Source organism: Mauremys mutica, chromosome 9 (genome assembly GCF_020497125.1).
Source record: "Mauremys mutica isolate MM-2020 ecotype Southern chromosome 9, ASM2049712v1, whole genome shotgun sequence".
Taxonomy (NCBI): domain Eukaryota; kingdom Metazoa; phylum Chordata; order Testudines; family Geoemydidae; genus Mauremys; species Mauremys mutica.
In genome coordinates, this window is record NC_059080.1 from 25,227,186 (window position 1) to 25,247,171 (window position 19,986).

The window sequence follows — 19,986 nt, forward strand, 5'->3', positions numbered from 1 at the left end:
GCTTAGTAGAAGGGCAGCAGTGAGGGAGCTGCTGGCGGAAAGCAGGAGATGGCTAAAGAGCCGTAACTCATCTTCTGGGGGAACCTCGCTGCAGAGAAAGCCCCCCCTGCGCTGCTCTGACCCGCGCGCTGGTGTCTCTGAATTAAGCAGATGCGCCGCTCTCGGTCACTGGCTCCAGCCTTAGAAACGTAACGAAGCCCGGATCTTCCAGCTCAGCTCTCATCCTGCTTTGTGGATTCCTTGCCGATCATGGCTCCCAGGGATTTCCCTTCCCCTCTAAACAGTTGTTTGCTGGGAAAACACACGGAACCCGGGCTCGGCCAGAGCCGATCAATGTCACCGCGCTTCCAAACTTGTGCACAAGCAAATCGTCAGCACCCTGGCAGCCAGCGCAGGCGGGGGGGGGGGGTCTACAGACGGGAAGGCTGCCGCCTGCACCCCCCTGCGCCAGGGAAGGCGCTGTGGGGCCCCCCGTCCCCCGCTGGGTCTGGCTGGGCTGTGGCAGGAGCTGTCCTTCAGCACCACGGCACCTGCAAGCCCCTGGGTGGCCCGCGGCGCCCGTTCCCACCACCCCGCGTCTTCCCCCAGGAGCTCAGCCCCGCAGCCTGCCTGTGGCAGAGCGAGCCCCGCGCAGAAGCAATGTCAGCTTGGTCCGGGACCTGCTTCCTGAATCCAGGCAACTTATTCTTCCAGCTCAGTGAGGAGAAGCAAGGCGCGGGGGCGGGGGGCAGGAGGCGGCCGGGAGGCGAGAAGAGGCTCGCAGCCCCTCGGATCCGAGAGCCGGGGGCGGATCTGCCGCGGTGTCACACGCGCAGAGACATTAGCCCCCCCAGGCTGAACTCCGGGGACCGCCAGCCACCGTGGCGGAGCTCAGGCCACCTGCAGCAGGGACCCGTCCCCCGGCGAAGGTGCCGCGTGCCCAGTATCCCAGCGCTGTGTGCGCGCGAGCTGCTGGGCTGGGCCGGGCCGGGGGCTAGGAAGGCGCCTGAATGAACGCTGGGCAGAGCGGATCCGATGAATGAACGGCTCCCTGGAGTGAATGGAGAGGCTGGGCTGGGGGGAGGGGAGGCACGGAACAAATTGCTGGGTAGATGAAGAGGGGATGAGGAGCGCGCACGCGCCTCGCCTCCGCTCCCCCTCCCCCCGCGGCTCCCCCCCTCCCCCCGATCAATTTCTCAAGGTGTTCTCTGTACAGCTGAAGATGGCGACAGACTGAGGGGGGATGGAAAACAGGAGACACCGATCCAGGATGATCAGGAACGGGAAAAACGTTGCCCACCAAAAAAGAAAGAGGAAAGCGGAGTGACTGTGTGTGCAGGGGAGGGCAGAGGCAGGCAGGAGAGAGGAGAGGAGGCGAGGCACCCCGGCAGGATGAGGATGAGGAGGGCCAAGCGCTGACTGTGGGGAGAAGGAGGATGCTTCTGCCTGGCTCCGCTCTGGGCTGAGGGGCTCGCTCTATGGACTGGCATTGGCGAACCGCAGCCTGGACATGTTGAGGACCGTAGCGCTGATTTTTCCTCCCGCAGCAACATGCAATGGCTGGTGGTAGCATTTAGCAGCCCAGGAGGAGGTGGAGGTGGTGGTGGAGGAGGGGAAGGCACTTCCTTGTTTCTAGCCATGAGAATGATGCCCATCATCACACCATGCTTCAGAGGAGGTAGGTGACATTGTTGGGGGGAGTCTATAAGAGGAGAGGAGCAAAGAGAACCACACCGGAGACCGCAGTAGCCCCCCCACTCAGCCCCTAAAATATGATCAGGGGGGCTTGGATGTATCCAAGAGAAGATGACGCTGTGTTAAAAATTTGTTGTGCACCAAGACAAAACGACAAACCCTGCGCTGATTCCGAGAGGGCACAGAAATGGCGAATGTCTCTGGCATCCCTTCTATTTTTCACTGTCCTCCTCTCTGATCATCTGTGGCTCTGTGCTGGAGCCAAGCTCAGATCCAAGGATAGGAGCTTAGCCATGCAGACGCCTTGGGGGGACGCAAGCCAGCGCGCCTTCCAGCCACATTTCCTACTGACAGGGGATCAACAGTCACAGGAGGGGAGGTGTGAGATTTTTTTAAGCAATTTGACCAAATTTGCTGCTCCGATCCCATATTGCACTGGTGCCCGGGGTCATTTCGATCTGGACTCAGCTTGCACCAAATTGTATTCCTTGCAGCGACTCTTGGGCTCTTTCCCTTCTGTACCCTTAAGGCCACCCCCCAACTCCTCCTCCTCCTCTTCATCAGCCTCTTTTTTTTCCTCTTCCTCCTCCAAAATAAACTTCTTAAAGGCTTATTTTAGGAACTTCAACCTCTCTTTTTGTGATACTTACACGATCTGGGACCTGCTGCTGGGCATGGCCGGCCCAGACAGCTTGGATTGCAGTTTGGACAACCTGATGGTGGATTTCGTGGCTGCTGCAGCCGGTGCTCTGGACGGAGAGGCGTGTAGCAGCTGCGTCCAGGCTTATCAGAGGCTGGACCAACACGCTCAGGAAAAATATGAGGAGTTTGACCTCTTGCTGGAGAAATACTTGCAATCAGAAGAGTATTCAGTTAGATCCTGCATAAGAGACTGCAAGGTAGGAGGGGGAAGCACAGGGGGCCTCCGAGCCCCTGCCAAACCACACTAGAAGAAAAGTAGCTTAAGGCAAATCACACCATTTTCCTGGGTCCCAGTCTCCCCTCCCCCATCTCCCTTGTTGCTCCTTTGTTCTGTCTGTTGGCTGGTTGGACTTTTTTGCTTTCACAAGAATTGGTTAATGCAGATGTGGCCTCTTTGGATGTGCTGGAGCCCTGCAGCCCTGCAGTGTGATAATATACAGGCAAAAGTCACAGCAGCAGGAGGAAGAGGAGGAGGAGGAGGAGAAGGGAATGAAACCATTCAGTCTGGTAAAAAATAACAATAATAAAAGCCCACTGAGGGTATGACTCGAGCACTGGTGGGTCCCCCATGCTCTTTCCTCTCACCCAGCACAGCCTGGCAGAAGGCATTTCCTTGGGTCCTCAGATTCCTTTCTTCCTGATCTGAAAGCCAGTGGCATTCCCCTGGGCTAGCTGGGCTTTCCAAACCTAATCCCACAAAGGAGGCTGGAAGGGGCAGATAGCCTGGGGGGTGCCACCACAGAGAACATTCCTCTGATCAAGTAAATCCGGGTGCTGCACAAGTTCAGTCCCATAGAAATGCCCATTTTGGATGGCAAATCAGTGGAGCAAAGCCTATGGAAATGGTCCCCCCCATGCACACAGCCCAGACTTTGGGCTAGTGACTAGAACTCGCACACGGAACAGGTGTGGGAGCCCATTGGCTGCTGCTTCATCCGGCCTGTTGTAAATCAGTGTGGCTCCTGCGTGGGGGGGGGGGGGGGGCTCTCGGTGGATAATTAGGCAAAGGTGTTTGAAATGAAGTGGCAACCTGATGTGACCCAAGAGAACAATGGCTCTCCCCTCCCCCCAGCTCTCTCGGATTGTCCTCTGCCTGGGAGGCAGATCTCCAGAGAGCTAGTCAGAGAAAGGGAAGAATCAGACATTTGCCAACCCTGGCCTCTGCATACTTGTGTCCCAAGGAAAGTGGCTGGTAGATCAGGGAGTTAGGAATTAGCAGAGGCGAGGCCTTTGAACCTCTCTGAACTGTGTACTCTTAAGCACCTATTTCTGCAGATCACTTTCCCCCTGTTTCCCAGAAGTTCAAGGGGAACGAATGATTCCCTTCCCTTTTCTAGAAGAGGCCCCTGGAGCTGCTTGTGCTAAGCCCTCCATCCTCCTGCAGCGCAGTGCAGAGTCAGTGTTATGAGCAGCCTGCATTTCCATCAGAATTTACAGCCACCCCACAATCCCTCCCCACCCCAGCCAGACAAGGCTGCTCTAGTTGCCACAGATTACATTCCTAGCAGACCCCTGGGTCACTGTTATTCATCAGCACACACCTATGCCCGGCTCTGGGTTGGGTTGGAGGCAGCTTAGTTCTGTCAGTTCTCCTCACTGAGGCATGGTGAGCTAGCCCTATTAGGTGGTGATGGTGGGAGAAGAGAGACCGCAGTGGGGCTGCTTCTGAGGCCCATGCTGGGTGATGATCGGGGAAGGGTAAGAAAAGTGAATGTACTTCCCCCTGGACTCTGGGGCTGGATGCAGGGCTGGGGTGGAGTGCCTGGCAGGAAATAGACAGGCACTAGGGGAATTCTACTTGACTTGTGTAGTCCAAATACTTGAGAGCTGTAGGGGCTGGGCCTAGAAGTGTGTGTGTGGACAGTGCCTCACACAGTGTGAGTGCTGCTATAATACAGAGAAATAATAACCATAACCAAATACATTTTTGTACCTGGGCACATTAATCCATGAAGGCCCTTATTCTGTCCTTGGCAGTGACACGTGTGCCCAGTATTTCATAGGAAGGCAAAAATACCCACAATGCACTTAGCTAATTGTGCAGTGCTGTAGCTCTCGTGGAGAAGAATTTATTCCCAAAGCTGCAGGTGATCACTTCATATGCAAGAAGCATAAGAGTTGCCTTCCCCAGCACCAATTGGAACAAACTTCCCAGCCCACCATAGTCAACTATGTTTTTAATATATTCCAATGTCCATCCAGATTCCTTGTAAATTACATGAAACTCTTCAATCATTTCTCATGAAAATGACATAAAGGTTTAATCCCCAGGACATGGCTCTTTGAACTTCAACATGTTCAACAGCCCTTGAGTGACTCTGATGAGATTTCCTGACTTCACCTGTGCAATCTCCCTTTAGCTGCTATGTCCAGGAAATGTAACTGTCTTGTTAAATTATAACTGAAACCTTTTCTCAGAGCAATTTCTTGGGGGAGAGAGAGTGTCTGTGTGTGATAGCAAAGGCTTTGCTTCCACATGACCTCACGGAGCAATTGTGTCAGCACTCACAAACTGACCAGGGTTGTTCTTGGTCAATACTTTTATGGGAGACTTCTAAGGAAATCTCAGAGCTGCAGTAAAGGTACTTGTGATGCATTAAGTGGTGCTCTTCCCCCCAAGGAAGTACTGAACTAACACCTTAGTATGGTGCTGGTGTATGGAGTTCCTGCTGCAGGTACCATCTGTCAGGTGATGTGAAATTGAGATTTTGATCATCACTTCCTGACAGTTTTTGTAATCAATGTTTTTGGAAAGATGTTAGCCCTGTTGTCCTGGGAAAATTCCAATTTGGGTAATTACATTCTGCCTACCTAAATTCTTCCTGCAGTTTCAAAGGTATATGGTGTTCTGCTTACACTGAATTGTTTTGTATTGCTGCTCTGCTCTGTTAAATTGTTGTCATATTCCACTGGAAAATGACTGCATTATTGCCATTTATTATTTTTATTGCAGTAGCTTCTGAGTCCCTAGTCAGGAACAGGGTCCCATTGTGCTTGGCACTCTACAAACCTGTAGAAAGAGATGATCTCTTTCCCGCAAAAGCTCAGAATCTAAGACACGGTCATGGAAGAAGTATAAAAAAAACCAAAAGGAGGGAATACGAGAGGAAGGAGAAGGGTAATAGTGATAGGGATACATGGCTGCATAGACTAGCTACAGTCACAACTTGATGGTACTGAATCCTTTAAAATAAACAAATAAAACAGATATCAGCAATCCCCCTGGCAATCTACCTGGGCATTTTCAGATGGCAGTTTTCCATAGGCGTCACAGACAAAGCGGATCTTAAGGAAGGAGAAGGTAGTGGCTTTATGGATCAGTGTGGGGATTGTGTTCTATATGTAAGGAGCAGAGTGGAAGAAAGCACAAAGACATTTGTGGGGGAAGGGGACAAATGGGCAGGCATTGTTAGTGGCATGACTCAATAAGCTACAAGTAGAGAGTGGCAGAGATGTGTATATTTCCTGTGCGCATAATTTTAAAAGCATATTGGCATCCTTTAGGATAAAAGGCCTATAGGAAAGTCAGACACTATCTGTGTGTAACTATCATAGAGGAATTCAGAGGTGTGAGTAACCAAAACACAAGAGACGTATATCAGGGGAGCGATATAGAGCGGGAACTTTGTATATAAGAATATAATATAAGAAAGGCCATACTGGGTCAGACCAAAGGTCCATCTAGCCCAGTATCCTGTCTTCTGACAATGACCAAGTGACAGCTGCTTCAGAGGGAATGAACAGAACAGGTACCCATCAAGTGATCCATCCCCTGTCACCAATTCCCAGCTTCTGACAATTTACAGAGGCACTACAGACACCATACCTGCCCATCCTGGCTAATAGCCATTGATGGACCTATCCTCCATGAATTTATCTAGTTCTTTTTTGAACCCTGTTATAGTCTTGGCCTTCACCAGGGCCGGCTCCAGTGTAGGAAGCAGATGCTTGGGGCGGCCAATTCAAAGGGATGGCACTCCATCCAGTATCAGGGCGGCACGGGTCCCTCATTCCCTCTCTTCCTCTTTGAGCTGCCATCAAATTGCTGCCGAAGAGGAAGAGAGGGGGGACCCGCCGCCGAACTGCCGCCGAAGAAGCGGCGCGATTGAGCTGCTGCCGAACTGCTGCCGCTCGTCTTTTTTTTTTTTTTTTTTGCCGCTTGGGGCGGCAGGAAAGCTGGAGCTGGCCCTGGCCTTCACAACATCCTCTGGCAAAGAGTTCCACAGGTTGACTGGGTGAAGAAATACTTCCTTTTCTTTGTTTCAAACCTGCTGCCTATTAATTTCATTTGGTGACCCCTAGTTCTTGTGTTATGAGAAGGAGTAAATAACACTTCCTTATTTACTTTCTCCGCACCAATCATCATTTTACAGACCTCTATCATATCCCCCTCTTAATTGTCTCTTTTCCAAACTGAAAAGTCCCAGTCTAATTAATCCCCAGTGGCCATCTACCTGGGCATTTTCAGTATATGGTTTGGGCATTAGTTCAGCAAAGCACATAAGCACTTGCTTAACATCCACCTCTGTTGAGTTTAACATGTGCTTTGTGGAATAAGAGCTTTAATAGATAAACAGATTAAAGTACTAAATAAATTAGTGGGTTGGGGGCTTAGATGAAAAACTGACACCACTGAAGTCTAAACACTTAGAAATAGGTCCGTATCTAAACAGGTACTCAGATACCATGGTGATAGGCTTGGCCTGGGAACTTAGAAAGAATAATATGTAGGGGTCAAGGTAGTGATAAGAAATATATCAGGTAATTTGCTAGATTGTCAAGTATTTACTATGATTATTTATATCACCAAATAACATCAGTTTTACAAGTTTGACAAGATCTATTTGACAAGTAGCATTAGAGTTCTCCATTTGCAAAAAGAAGATAATACCTAACTCATCAGTTGTTGTGGTGATTAGTGAGTTCTGATCTGATTTGCAAAGGTTCTGAGCACCTGCAGCTCTCATTGCCTTCTGCTAAGGTTGTGGTTATTCAACAGGTCTGAAAATTCAAGCTATTAATGTGTATAAAGCAACTTAAATTTGTAAAGTACTATTCAAACGCTGAATATCATTGTATTTGAAAATATATCTTTGGGCTATATACTGCTCAGAGAATATTTGGGCTATATACTGCTCAGAGAATATACTGCTCAGAGAATAGGCAACATTGCAGAGCACTTTTCAGCTAAAGTTTTGTTTTGCTTTATGTTTGTTTGGTTTTTTTAATGAGAATCAAAGGAAAATGCAGCAAAATCTGATTGGAAAATCTGTGGCTTCTGCAAAAATCCTGCATTAAAGGACCCTGGCCATAAAGATTTTGGAGGTTCAAGGAGCACATATCTCATTAGGTGGGTTATTTGATTATACAAGTTTTCCTGAACTGAGTAAATATGCAACAAGAAGGAACATTAATCTTTACTGGGAAAGGCTTTTGTCACCAGAGGAAAATGCTTCCTACAAATGATAGTAAGTTCCCTTGTTTTGCTCCAGATCAGCAGGGGATGAGAGCACGACTCTGCAGACAACAGTTTTGTGAGGCAGGGTGAGAGGAATTTTTGAGACATATTTTTCCCTGTCCCTCCCTAGTTTGAGGGACTCCAGAGAGAATGATACAGACCCCAAGTGGGGAAGGCAGAAGCAGGGAACCCCAGAGGGCCTCCCCTAAAAGGACACAACTCAGGGTTGGTTGTTGCTTTAGTTTTTCTTTTATTGACGAACATAGATGAAAGGTGCTGCACTGAGAGCTGTGGAGGGTGGAATGTCTCTGTATCCACACAACAAATACAGCACAGACATGGGGGACAAACTTCCTCTAGATGGTGACTCCTGTCAACATCCTTCAGCCTGACCTGGAGGAGAGGACCCTCGCTAGGGGTGTGAGCGTAACTTGGACTCCATGGCCCACCCAGCCCTTGACATCACTGCAGAGAATGCCAGAAAGCAGGCCAATTAGTGCCAGTTGTGGTGATGGTGGCTTTTGTGATCTGGATACCTGCCCATGAGGAACTGGACTGAGACCCACCAAACCCATTTCACAAAATGGCCAATAAACAGCCATCAGAGAGTAATGATTTGGGGGTTGCACTGGAACTGGTGAAAGGCTCTAAGTCTCATTCACTATCCCTGGCCCATCCTGTCTTCCAGCAGTAAATCTTTTGGCCCTTTCGCTAATGAGTGTCTTTCTGTCTTTCATGATAAGCCATGGAAAACCTAACACTGGAAAACAATACAATCCCAGCTCTACTGGCACAAAATTCCTCAGAGACCTATCTATCTGTGGAGGCACATCTCCCACCAGTAATTTCCTCCAAGAGGGATTATGTAACTCAATAAATATCACAAATGCAACTATTAGGGAACCCCAATGAGTTCAGCAACTTTGGGTTTTTTATTGGCTGGTTTATTTAAAAAAAAATCAGCCAGGAATAGCTACTCCATTTTTGCTGCAGCAGCTTTGACCCTTAGCAAAACCTATAAAATTTCCAGTGAAATGTGAAAACTGATATTCCATGAAAGGGAACAAAATCTGATGATTTCTGTGAAAATGGTCCATTTCACTTCATTCAGAGGGTAAAGGTCAAGTGGCTGGGAGAGGTAGTGGGGGTTAGAAGTCTGGTGGGCGAAGGGGGAGGCAGCAGCAAAGAAAAGCAGCGTTAAGGAGTTTCACTTTATTCATTTTATTATTATTTTTGTTTCATTTTCTTCTTGTCTGGTCACAAAAGCAACAGAGGCAGGGAGAGAATCCCCCAGGCAACTTAACTAACAGCTGGTGAGAGGAACTAACTCTCAGAGAGCCTTGACCAATTTTGAACTGCTGTCCATCATAAGTACCTCGGATGTGAACCATGAAGTTCCTTAGGCTCCTAAATCCCATAGTTAGGCACCTCGGTGATTCACAAATTTCCACTCAGCTGTCACTTAACCCAGCAGGTGCCTAAATTCAAAACACCTCTAAGTTTTTGCCTCTAGGCATGCACTCTGTAGCCTCACTTTAGGCATCTGGGTGCCCATCTCCCACCTGATCCCCAGATCCATTCACAAATTGAGAAAATTAAGTGTTCAGCATGGGCAAAGACAGTGGCATTATGGGATTTTTTAAAATTTTTGAACCTCTCTGGCTTCCTCCAATGCAGAAAATCCTTGAATGCCTAGTGCTGAGTGCAAAGGACCAAGGGATACTCTCTGAGAAATGCCACATGCTTCGCCCACAGCAAGGCACTGCCATGTGTACACAATGATGTGAACTGAAAGAAGGAACAAGTGTCCCATGTGTGTGCATGCTATTATCATGGCTTACGTTCTGTGAATTAAATAATGTACGTACATCAAATCAATCCAGTTCAACACACACACCCCTGTGTTGACAAGCCCTATGTCAGGTTCAGGGACCCGATCCAATTGTTTAGAAGCACCTTCCCTGAAGAACAGAGCCCTGAACTGTAGAATAGGATTCCACTGTAACTTGCAAAGGAGAAAGGTGCATGCTAGCAAATGTTCTCAACAGAACAATGAGATGTAGGAACCTTTAGCTAGTATAGACTCTGGTAGCAAACACTCTTCTCTTGCGGTAGGTTCACAGGTAAATCCCAGCTCCAAGATCTGTCTCTCTTGTTTTTCCTTCCAGCCTTTCTAGCCCTCCTGGGCACAGGAAGAGATGGAATGGTTTAAAAGGCCAGCACTCTATGGTGAGTGCTTGACCACTTGCTGGTTTGTTTGAATAGAAGTAGGTACGTACAAGTCACTGTTTCTTAATAAATCAGCTGCAACCGTCCCTCCTCAGGCAGCACAAGCTGAGTGGAGTTGGGCCTGGTCAGTACTTGGCAAAGAAAAAGGCAGGTGTTGCAGGAAGTGGTATAGATAATTCAGCATTAAGTATTTGCTAAGTGTCAGTGTGTTCAACACCTTACAAGATACAAAGGAGCTTGCAGTGTAAAAGACAAGCAAAGATTAGACAAAAATCACACTTGCAGATCCAGAAGATGGACATTACTTAACATGGTGGAGTCTCTATATAAGGAATAGAGCTGTTTAGATTACTCATTACAAAAATATATTCAAAGCAAATTTAGACCTTTTTTGTATTTGGGAGTCATTCATCAACTTATCCTGATTTCTGCAAACAACTTTGGTATTCTAGAGGGACACCATCAACTTTAAAACCACACTCTGTCTGAAAATGTTTTACTTACGACCGTTCCAACTAACTTGAGCACTATGGCTAACAGGTTAGATGAGGAAAATACTTTTCTCTATTTTATTGGTTCAGTACATTTGCCAGCACTTGTGTAGTGTCAGTTTCACTGTCCCCCCTGTATGCTCAGTTAATTGGTTTTCCCTAGTTGGTTGTGTGGGTCTATTTCACAGCAACAAGGGAAAAGATAAAAAGAAAGAAACTGCAATTGTAAACCCACAAAAATTGGCAGAGGGGATGCAAAGTCAGGTGCAGTTTCTGAGTCATGGGCAGCTTGCCCCTTTGTGGGCTGAAGGCCTGGGCATAGTGTAGAGTCACACCTGACAGAGATCAGCAGTTTCCCCTCCACAGGGCAGCAGGAAGCTGCAGGGAGGAGAGGGAAGCTCAAGAGACTATAAAGAGTGAGAAAGGCAGCTCTAGTGAAGACCCTGAGACCAAGGGAGTTATTCCAGCTGGGAAGGGCTGGGACTAGCCTGCTAAGGTAAGGAGCCTGACCAGACCAGGGCAGTTTGGGCTGTACCAAACTGAAAGGAAGATTCTTGTATTTAGATGTGAGTTTTAAGTTAATAAACCAGACCCTAAATAGGGCTGTTGTTATTGGGATTGAAAAAGTTTTTTTTCTTTTTAAGCTCAGTTTGAGGAACTCAGAGGAGGAAACTGATGTGAGGGGTTGTCTTCATGGCCGCCATGAGCAGGGGCGGCTCTAGCTTTTTTGCTGCCCCAAGCACGGCAGGCAGGCTGCCTTCGGCGGCTTGCCTGCGGGAGGTCTGCCGGTCCTGCACCTTCGGTGTACCCACCGCTGAATTGCCACCGAATCCGCGGGACTGGCAGACCTCCTGCAGGCAAGCTGCCGAAGGCTGCCTGACTGCTGCCCATGCAGGGACCGGCAGGGCACCCCCCACGGTTTGCCGCCCTAGGCACGTGCTTGGAGCGCTGGTGCCTGGAACCGCGGCTGGCCATGAGACCACAAGGGGGTGTCTCTGAGGAGGCCACTTACTGACAATCTGAAACAACTTCTAACCTGTTATGTTTGTTTGTAGCAACTAGATTTCAGGTTGACTGTGTTTGCTTGCTTTGGTTCTTATAAACCACTTAGTGATGGCTAGGTTGAGCACCAATGGTGTATAATTGACTTTTGCTTTTCCTGTTCATAATGACAGACAAACAAAAAAGCAAATGTGTATATGTGTTTGGCTGTCTAACATTGGCTGTTTTTCCTCCACCCTTGGTATGTTTCTTGTCTTCTCAGGCCCTGGTGCCATAAAGACTTATACATATGTGTAAGTGAATGCATAGAGCAGTTCTCTTGAAGTCAATGGATGAGATTTTTTTCAGCAGAGACTAAAGGTGTTAAGGACACAAGTTCTACTGGATTTACTACCTGAATCCCAGTCCATGTGGGACTACTCAGTGTGTAAAGTTAGGCAATTGCAAAAGTCTTTGCAAGTCTATGTCCTGAGACTGTAGGATCCTCAGGGCAGGGACTGTGTTTGTAGAGCACCACACATAATAAACCCTAGTCCGGGCCTCTGGGCACTCCTGCAATATGGGGACCAGATCTCTGCTGGTATCAGTCAGTATAGCTCCACTGAAGTTGATGGAGCTATGCCAACTTACACCAGCTAAGAATCTGCCCCTAAATAGTTAATAACAATTGGCCAAATATTATGGACCAACAACTTTCAGTTCATGGTTTTGTTGTTGGTGTGTGTGGCTTTTTTTTTTTTTTAAACAAGCTCTTTACTCTGATTATTTACTGCTACTTAGCTGGTGGCTGAAGGCTCACTTATGTCACATGGCATTACTGCTACTCTTTGACTGGATGAATGAATTTATTTATTTTTTCTCCAATAGAACAACAAATCCTAAATTATGAGTTAAGCACTTCCTGGTACAAATGACCAGAAAAATCACCTTTGGTGCTGAAATGTGTGAAACTTCAAGGAATGCTTTCACAAATACCCTGTGGTCACCCGATTACTGACAAATTAGCTATTAACTCTTTGTATGATGGATGTGTAGGTGGATATTTATGATATTTATAGGTGGAAGTGCTGGAGGTGCCCTCTTTCAGGGCAGACAAACAAACCAATGCTCTCTAGCTCTGTTGACTACACAATTTTAAATATTTTTCTTAAATGTGCCATGCCTTGTATTTATATTTTCCTCTACAAATAGTTATTCCAAAAAGCTCTAAGTACTAACTCAGAACACAAAGTCCCTTAAAAAGTTATTGGGGAAAATAAATAACCCTGGGACAAAGTACTGTGGTGGATTAAGAACTGATTGTGTGGTAGGAAATAAAGAAATGTTGTGGCTGGTTACTTCTTAGCGCACAGAGAGGTTAATAGCGGAAACCCCAGGCTCTGTATATTAGTTAGTTCCTCCTCTAGATCACTGATCTATTGAGTTCCTCTAAAGTTGGTGGCATTTGCTGATGATACTAAACATAGTTTCACAATAAAAACTAGAAATGGGCTGAAGAGGCTGAATTATGTTTGCAAAGCCAGCAGTGATACATGTCTAGCTTCAACTTTTTTTTCCTGAACCACCAAAAGGTAGGAGGGGATAGTTGAATTAAAGGTTCTTGTTTAGACATACTAATTTTTAATGAAAGACTGAGACTAATGTGAAACTTTGTATGGACTTGAAGTCATTGTTAGACTGAGCAGCCAGGTGGCTGCTCAAATTCATATTGGATAAGCATATTGTAAAGAGCAATACAAACCTCTCCTGTAGCCTGATAGAGACGACACACCGGCAGGGCCTGACACTAGGATTCTGTAGCTGGCAAGGTCAATCTTGGGCTTATGGGTGTGCGGGGCAGAAGTCTCCTGCTATTTCCTAGCTGAGAGCCATGAAAACCAAGTGATATTAACTCATTCCTGTGGTAGAGGGTTTGGTCATTTGTGAATCCTCTAAAACCTAGATCATGACTTCAGAGCTGTGAGGAGCAGGAACAACTGCTGATGCTGGAGCTAATGCCAGTTTCCCTCCTGGCAGCTGAGATGCTCTTTGCTGAGTAGCTAATGTGGCCTCAAGGAGGCAGCTCAGTAACATGTGGCAACATGTTCATCTGGACTGAGCAAGGAATTTCTGTGGTCTTGTCCCAGTGCTGCCACTGACAACCTCTCTGGCTCATGGCTGCAGAGGTTATGTGACTTGGCCAAGTTTTCCCCATCTATAAACTCTACTTATTAGAGGTGATGGAGTGCAAGGTGGTAAGAGCTTCATTTCAGAGAGGGGTTTTTGCACAACGCTCATGTTGATTTAATCAATTTCTCTGTTGTCCAGATGTCACTTGTCCAAATTTCAGCTAGATCCAAGCTGCATGTCATTAATAGACATGCTATGATACAAGTTACACAGCTCAATGAGTGTGGCAGGGCCAGAGCTGGAGCAGCTGGAAAGAGACTTCACAGGTGGCCCAGGTTAAACAATAAAACCCTCTCTGGGGTTCCCCTCTTATCATTCTTGTTCAGTCAGAAACAACACAACCATGAAAGTCTCTGGCTGCCTTTCTTTACTGCAACTTCTCAGGCTGTAAATTCCAAACCAACAAAGGAAATCAAATAAAACACACAGAGGGCAGCTGTTCTGTCCCCAAAGTATTCTGTCCTGGCTTCTGCTCAGAGTACTCTCTTCTTCCCAATACTAGCCCAAGCTCAGCTGCCTCATGTCAGGGAGTCCCCCAGCCTGGACTCTGAAATCCCTTCTTGTATTGAAGCTGAGGCCCACATCCTAAGGGCACCAATGGGCATGGTGCAGCAGGGCTGTGGGATCCCCTGGGGACCCCAAATAACCTGCACATGCTCTCAGTGAGTCAAAAGAGAAGCATTGACAAAATGCTTCCCTGGATCTGAAGCTCTCAAATCTGTAGTTATCTAAAACACTTATTATATTTGAGCTCCAACAATGTGCTCACCACTGTACAAGACAGTTCCTACCCTCGAGACCTCCCAGTCTAGGAGACAGACTTATAAGATGTGCTGGGAGGGTCACGGAAAGGACAATTTCCCTTAGATAATTTTTAAACCCTTAATTCTTTTCTTGGAGTGTTACAGAAGAAGTGAGTCTTTCAGAGGGATTGAATGAGGAGAGGATGGGTGAGGGTGGTAGATGACGATAGGGAGGGGAAGGATGGGAGCAGGCATGAAGGTGGCAATGGGTGAAGGAAACTGAGGTTTAAAGATTGATATTGCTGGTGGAGCAAAGAGGGCTAGGGTTGCCAAGATTAGAGGTGGGAGCTGAGATAGAGGCTGGTGCTGAATTGTGCGGGTGCTGAAGGTGGGGAGAAGTTTAAATTCAATATGATGAGCAAGAAGGAGCTAGTGGGGTGATTCAGAGATGCACTTACTTCCTGGCTGGGTGAGGAGAAGAGAGTAGAGTCCAAGATGTCCCTGAGATTGCAAGCCTGAGCAATGGGGACAAAGCTGGTGCAATCAACAACAATGGTGAAAGGTGAGAGAGGAATGAATTGAAGTGCTGAGCGTGGTCCATGTTCTTGAGCTGATGGTAAGTTATCCTGGATGGTCTGTTAGAGGAACAGTGTGATATACAGGCCTGGACGGGGGCTAACTATTACTTATCTCATGAGAACTTGCAAAAAACCAAAGTCTGTTCTGTCTGTCACGCTACAAGCTCAGCAGGGCAGGGACTATATTTACCTTTGTATATTGTACAATACCAAGGCCATGGTCAGCACTGAGCACATTAATAATGAGTTAATGTTTGTAAAGTGCTGCATCCATGATAGTAGAACTCAATGTTGATGTTGAGAAGACAATGGAATGCAGAGGGGAGCGAGGTGACCCCACTGAGACAATGGGGATCAAAGAGAACAGCAGTAGGGGAGAGAAAACATAACCTGGGAGACAGCCAGGGGGCACAATAGAGAATGGGGCAACAGTGGGAGGACAGAAGAGGAGGTACTGCTTTTCAAAAGTGTGGGGTGGGGCAGGGGGGAAACCTAGACCAAAGTAGGTATGGAAACGAGACACAGGAAGGAAAATGAGAATAAAGAGGTGACGGAAGGGAATAAGCTGGAAAAGATGCACACCTTTCAGGTTAGTGAATTGTATTGAATTTATGGTGCTGCCCAGCATCTCTAAGTCTGGAGGCCAGGGCTCTGAGCAGACAGGGTACACGAATGTAATGGGTTACTCTGGATCCTACTTGAGTTATTTTCTCTAACACTCACCACTTGCATTTCAGCCTAGTGTCTCCCAAACTACATGGTTTTATAGAAAATTGTCCCTTGAATTTTCTTTTCAATACAGATGCTCCCCAGGTTATACAAACCCAATTTACACAAATCCACATTTACAGAAAAAGTTCCATAAGCTTTTTTTTTTCCCCCCCGTAATTGTTGGGTATACATTCCTGACTTACGCAAAATTCTCTGGAACACCTTCCATAAGTTGGGGAGTGTCTGTATTGATAGCTATAGGAGAGCCCCATCCACAAGTAGCTGAGTTTCCACAGCAAAGAAGCTGGTGGTGAGCTAAGCCAACCCCAGAATGCAAAGGCCAGCTCTGGGATCAGAACTGTAAGATCTGTGGAAAATTAAGACCTGGTAAGAGAGATCCATGGAATCATCTGCAGCTAATTCTGTCCCAACATTCTACTTGCTTTTTTAACACGGGCCATGATATATTATATTCTATCATAAGAGTGGGACATCATAGCTTTGCCCACTGTTGGGGTCCTTGTCTTAGATGTTAAGCCAAGATGGAAAAGGTCCAAAAGGGGCAGGAAAGATATCAGTAGCAACATACAGGGTTCTTTAGCATAGTAGGTAGAGGTTGTTAGAGAAGAGTTGGTCTAGTGCAAATGGCTATTTGCTGTTGCTGACTATCTGAAGTATCTAGTCAGTGGGGCCTGATGTTGTTCACTCCAGGGTGCTGAATGAATTAGCTGAAGGAATCTTGAAGCACTGGCAATAATATTTGCAAATTCATGGATGACAAGAGAGGTCTTGGAAGACTGGAGAAGGGCTAACATAGTGCCCATCTCTAAAAAGGAGGAACTGGGAAATTATAGACCAGTTAGCCTGACCTCGGTACCTGGGAAACTACTGGAGCGATGTATGAAACATTCAGCTTGCAAATATCTGGAGGATGAAGGGGTAATCGCTAGCAGCCAGCATGGATTTATTAAGAACAAGTCATGTCAAACCAGCTTGATTTCCTTTTTCGATAGAGTAACTGGTTTGGTGGTTAGGGGGAATATGGTGGATACAATATACCTGGACTTTAGCGAGGCGTTTGACACCATCCCACGTGACATTCTGATCAGTAAGCTGGAGAAGTGTGGGCTCGGTGGCACTACCATTAAGTGGATACATAATTGGTTAAACTGCAAACAATGAGTATTAATGGAATGATGTCGATTGGAAGGAGGTCTTGAGTGGGGTTTCACAGGGATCTGTTCTGGGTCCTGTGTTTAACATATTGATTGATTACCTGCATGTAGGAACAGAGAGCACAGCGATCAAATTTGCAGATGACACAAAGCTGGGGGGAAGGAGGGTAGCCAACACTTTTTTGAATTTTATCTCTTTCCTCCAAGGGATCTTAATACATTGTTGAATTTCTTTGCCATCTACATCCCCATTCTCCAAAGACAAATGTAAGGTGCTACACTTGAAGAAAAAACATGCACAAATACAGAAGGGGAATAGCTGGCTTGGCAGCAGTGCTGCTGCCAACAATCTAGGAAGCTCAACATGAATCAACAGTGCAATACTGTTGCAAAAATAGAGCAAATGCAAACTAAAATTGCATTTGCTCTAAACAGAGGCATAACATGCAAGTCACAAGAGGTGATAGTACCACTATATTGGGTTCTGGTTAGGCCTCAGCTGAAGTAACATGACCAATTTTGGTCACCAATGTATAGAAAGGATGTAGAGAAACTGGAAAGGATCCAGAGGCGAGTGACAAAGATGATCAAAGAGATGGAATGCAAATCATAAGAGCAAAGGCTGAAGGAACTGGGCATGTTTAACTTGGAAAAGCGGTGATTAAGGGGAGACGTGATATCGGTCTTCAAATACTTGAAAGGCTGACATAAAAAAAGATGGAGATAAGTTCTCTTGCTACAGACACAGGACAAGAGGCAGTGGGTTCAAACTACAGTATAGCAGATTTAAATTAAATCTCAGGAAAAACTTTCTAACAGTAAGACAATGGAACAGACTGCCTAGGGAGGTCATGGAAGCTCCTAAACTGGATGTTTTTGAAAGGAGTCTGGATAGCCACCTGTCTTGAATGGTGTAGGATTTGTTGAGTCTAAATCTTGGCTAGACTAGATCAGACTTACAGATGGAAGCAGGACCAAGGAGGGTAGACTGCTGGGTGAGGAAAGTGGACAGTGGAAGCATGTGACTAAGAGAACCAGGCAGACGAAAAGATGGGCTAGTGAAGGAGAAACAGAGCTCAGGAACAGGTTTGCGGAGTTGGAAAATGAAGAAGGGGCACAGCAGGTGGTCGCTGAAGGTGAGAGGGCAAGGAAGAAGAGAAGAGCAGCTAGTCCTATAGGAAGAGGGGTAGAGTCAATGGAGATAACACCAAACATGAGCCCCAGGAGGATACGGGATGGGTTGCAGAGGATTGCAAGGGTAAATAAGAATTGAGAGGACTTGCAGCCAGAGGGAACAGGGGATAGACTGGAGAATTGCATCATCACCAGGAAAAGGCAGGTCTATGTGATTGGAGACTCCTTACTGAGAAGAATAGACAGGTCTATAACCAGAGCTGATCCAGAGAACACAAGGGTGTGCTGGGTGCTAGTGTGTGGGATGTGGACCTGAGGCTGAAGAGGATCCTAACGGGAGCGGGAAAGAATCCACTGATTGTCCTTCATATGGGAACAAATGATACAGCTAGATTCTCACTGGAACGTATCAAGGGAGACTATACCAGGCTGGGGAAGATGCTTAAGGAAATCAAGGCTCAGGTGATCTTCAGTGGGATTCTGCCTGTTCCTAGAGAAGGGCAACAAAGGTGTGACAAGATTATGACGATCAACAGATGGCTCAGGCAGTGGTGCTATAAGGAGGGCTTTTGGATGTATGGCCACTGGGAGGCGTTCATGGACAGACGACTGTTCTCTCAGGCTGGACTTCACCTGAGTAGGGAGGGAAATAAACTTCTAGGATGGAGGCTAGCACAACTGCTTAAGAGAGCTTTAAACTAGGAATTGGGGGGAGATGGTTGGGAGATGTCCAGGTAATCTCCACACTGGATTTTAACATTGAGAGGGAAGAAAATGAAGAAAGAAAAGATACAGCCATGGGTAGAAGAATGGACATATGGAGGAAGGGTAGTATAGATACCATTCTAATAGGTGATATTGGTGGTAGAATGTCTGGGCCTAATCGGGTAAAGAATGTGAGTGAAGCCAAACAGCAAGAATTAAGATGTTTGTACACCAATGCGAGGAGCCTAAGTAACAAAATGGAGGAACTAGAGTTACTGGTGCAGGAAGTGAAACCGGACATTATAGGGAATACAGAAACATGGTGGAATAGTAGTCATGACTGGATTATAAGCATTGAAGGGTATGTGCTGTTTAGGAAAGACAGAAATAAAGGCAAAGGTGGTGGAATAGCATTGTATATCACTGATGAGGTAGACTGTAAAGAAATAAGAAGGGATGGAATGGATAAGAGTCTGTCTGGGCAAAAATCACATTGGGGAAGAAAGCTACTAGAGCCTCCCCTGAGATAGTGCTTGGGGTGTGCTATAGACCACTGGGATCTGATTTGGATATGGATAGAGACCTTTTTAATGTTTTTAATGAAGTAAATACTAATAGAAATTGTGTGATCATGGGAGACTTTAACTTCCCAGATATAGACTGGAGGACAAGTGCTAGTAATAATAATAGGGCTCAGATTTTCCTAGATGCAATAGCTGATGGATTCCGTCACCAAGTAGCTGCTGAACCAACAAGAGGGGATGCCATTTTAGATTTGGTTTTGGTGAGTAGTGAGGACCTCATAGAAGAAATGGTTGTAGGGAACAACCTTGGTTCAAGCAATCATGAGGTAATTCAGTTTAAACTAAATGGAAGGATAAACAAAAATAGATCTGTGACTAGTGTTTTTTATTTCAAAAGGACTAACTTTACAAAATTAAGGAAATTAGTTAGGGAAGTGGATTGGACTGAAGAACTTGGGAATCTAAAGATGGAGGAGGCTTGGAATTACTTCAAGTCAAAGTTGCAGAAACTATCAGAAGCCTGCATCCCAAGAAAGGGGAAAAAATTCATAGGCGGGAGTTGTAGACCAAGCTGAATGAGCAAGCATCTCAGAGACGTGATTAAGAAAAAGCAGAAAGCCTACAGGGAGTGGAAGATGGGAGTGATCAGCAAGGAAAGCTACCTTATTGAGGTCAGAACATGTAGGGATAA

The 19,986-nt window shown here is 46.4% G+C and overlaps 1 protein-coding gene across 1 annotated transcript in view; it reads left to right on the top strand.

The window, feature by feature from the left end:
- The first annotated feature begins 1,706 nt into the window (after positions 1 to 1,706).
- Positions 1,707 to 19,986, top strand: part of NALF2 (NALCN channel auxiliary factor 2) — a 90,117-nt gene continuing 71,837 nt past the window's right edge. The window contains exon 1 of the mRNA XM_045029436.1: positions 1,707 to 2,573. Within this exon, the coding sequence (XP_044885371.1) occupies positions 1,752 to 2,573 (822 nt within the window). The 5' untranslated portion in view covers positions 1,707 to 1,751. The remainder of the gene's footprint in view (positions 2,574 to 19,986) is intronic.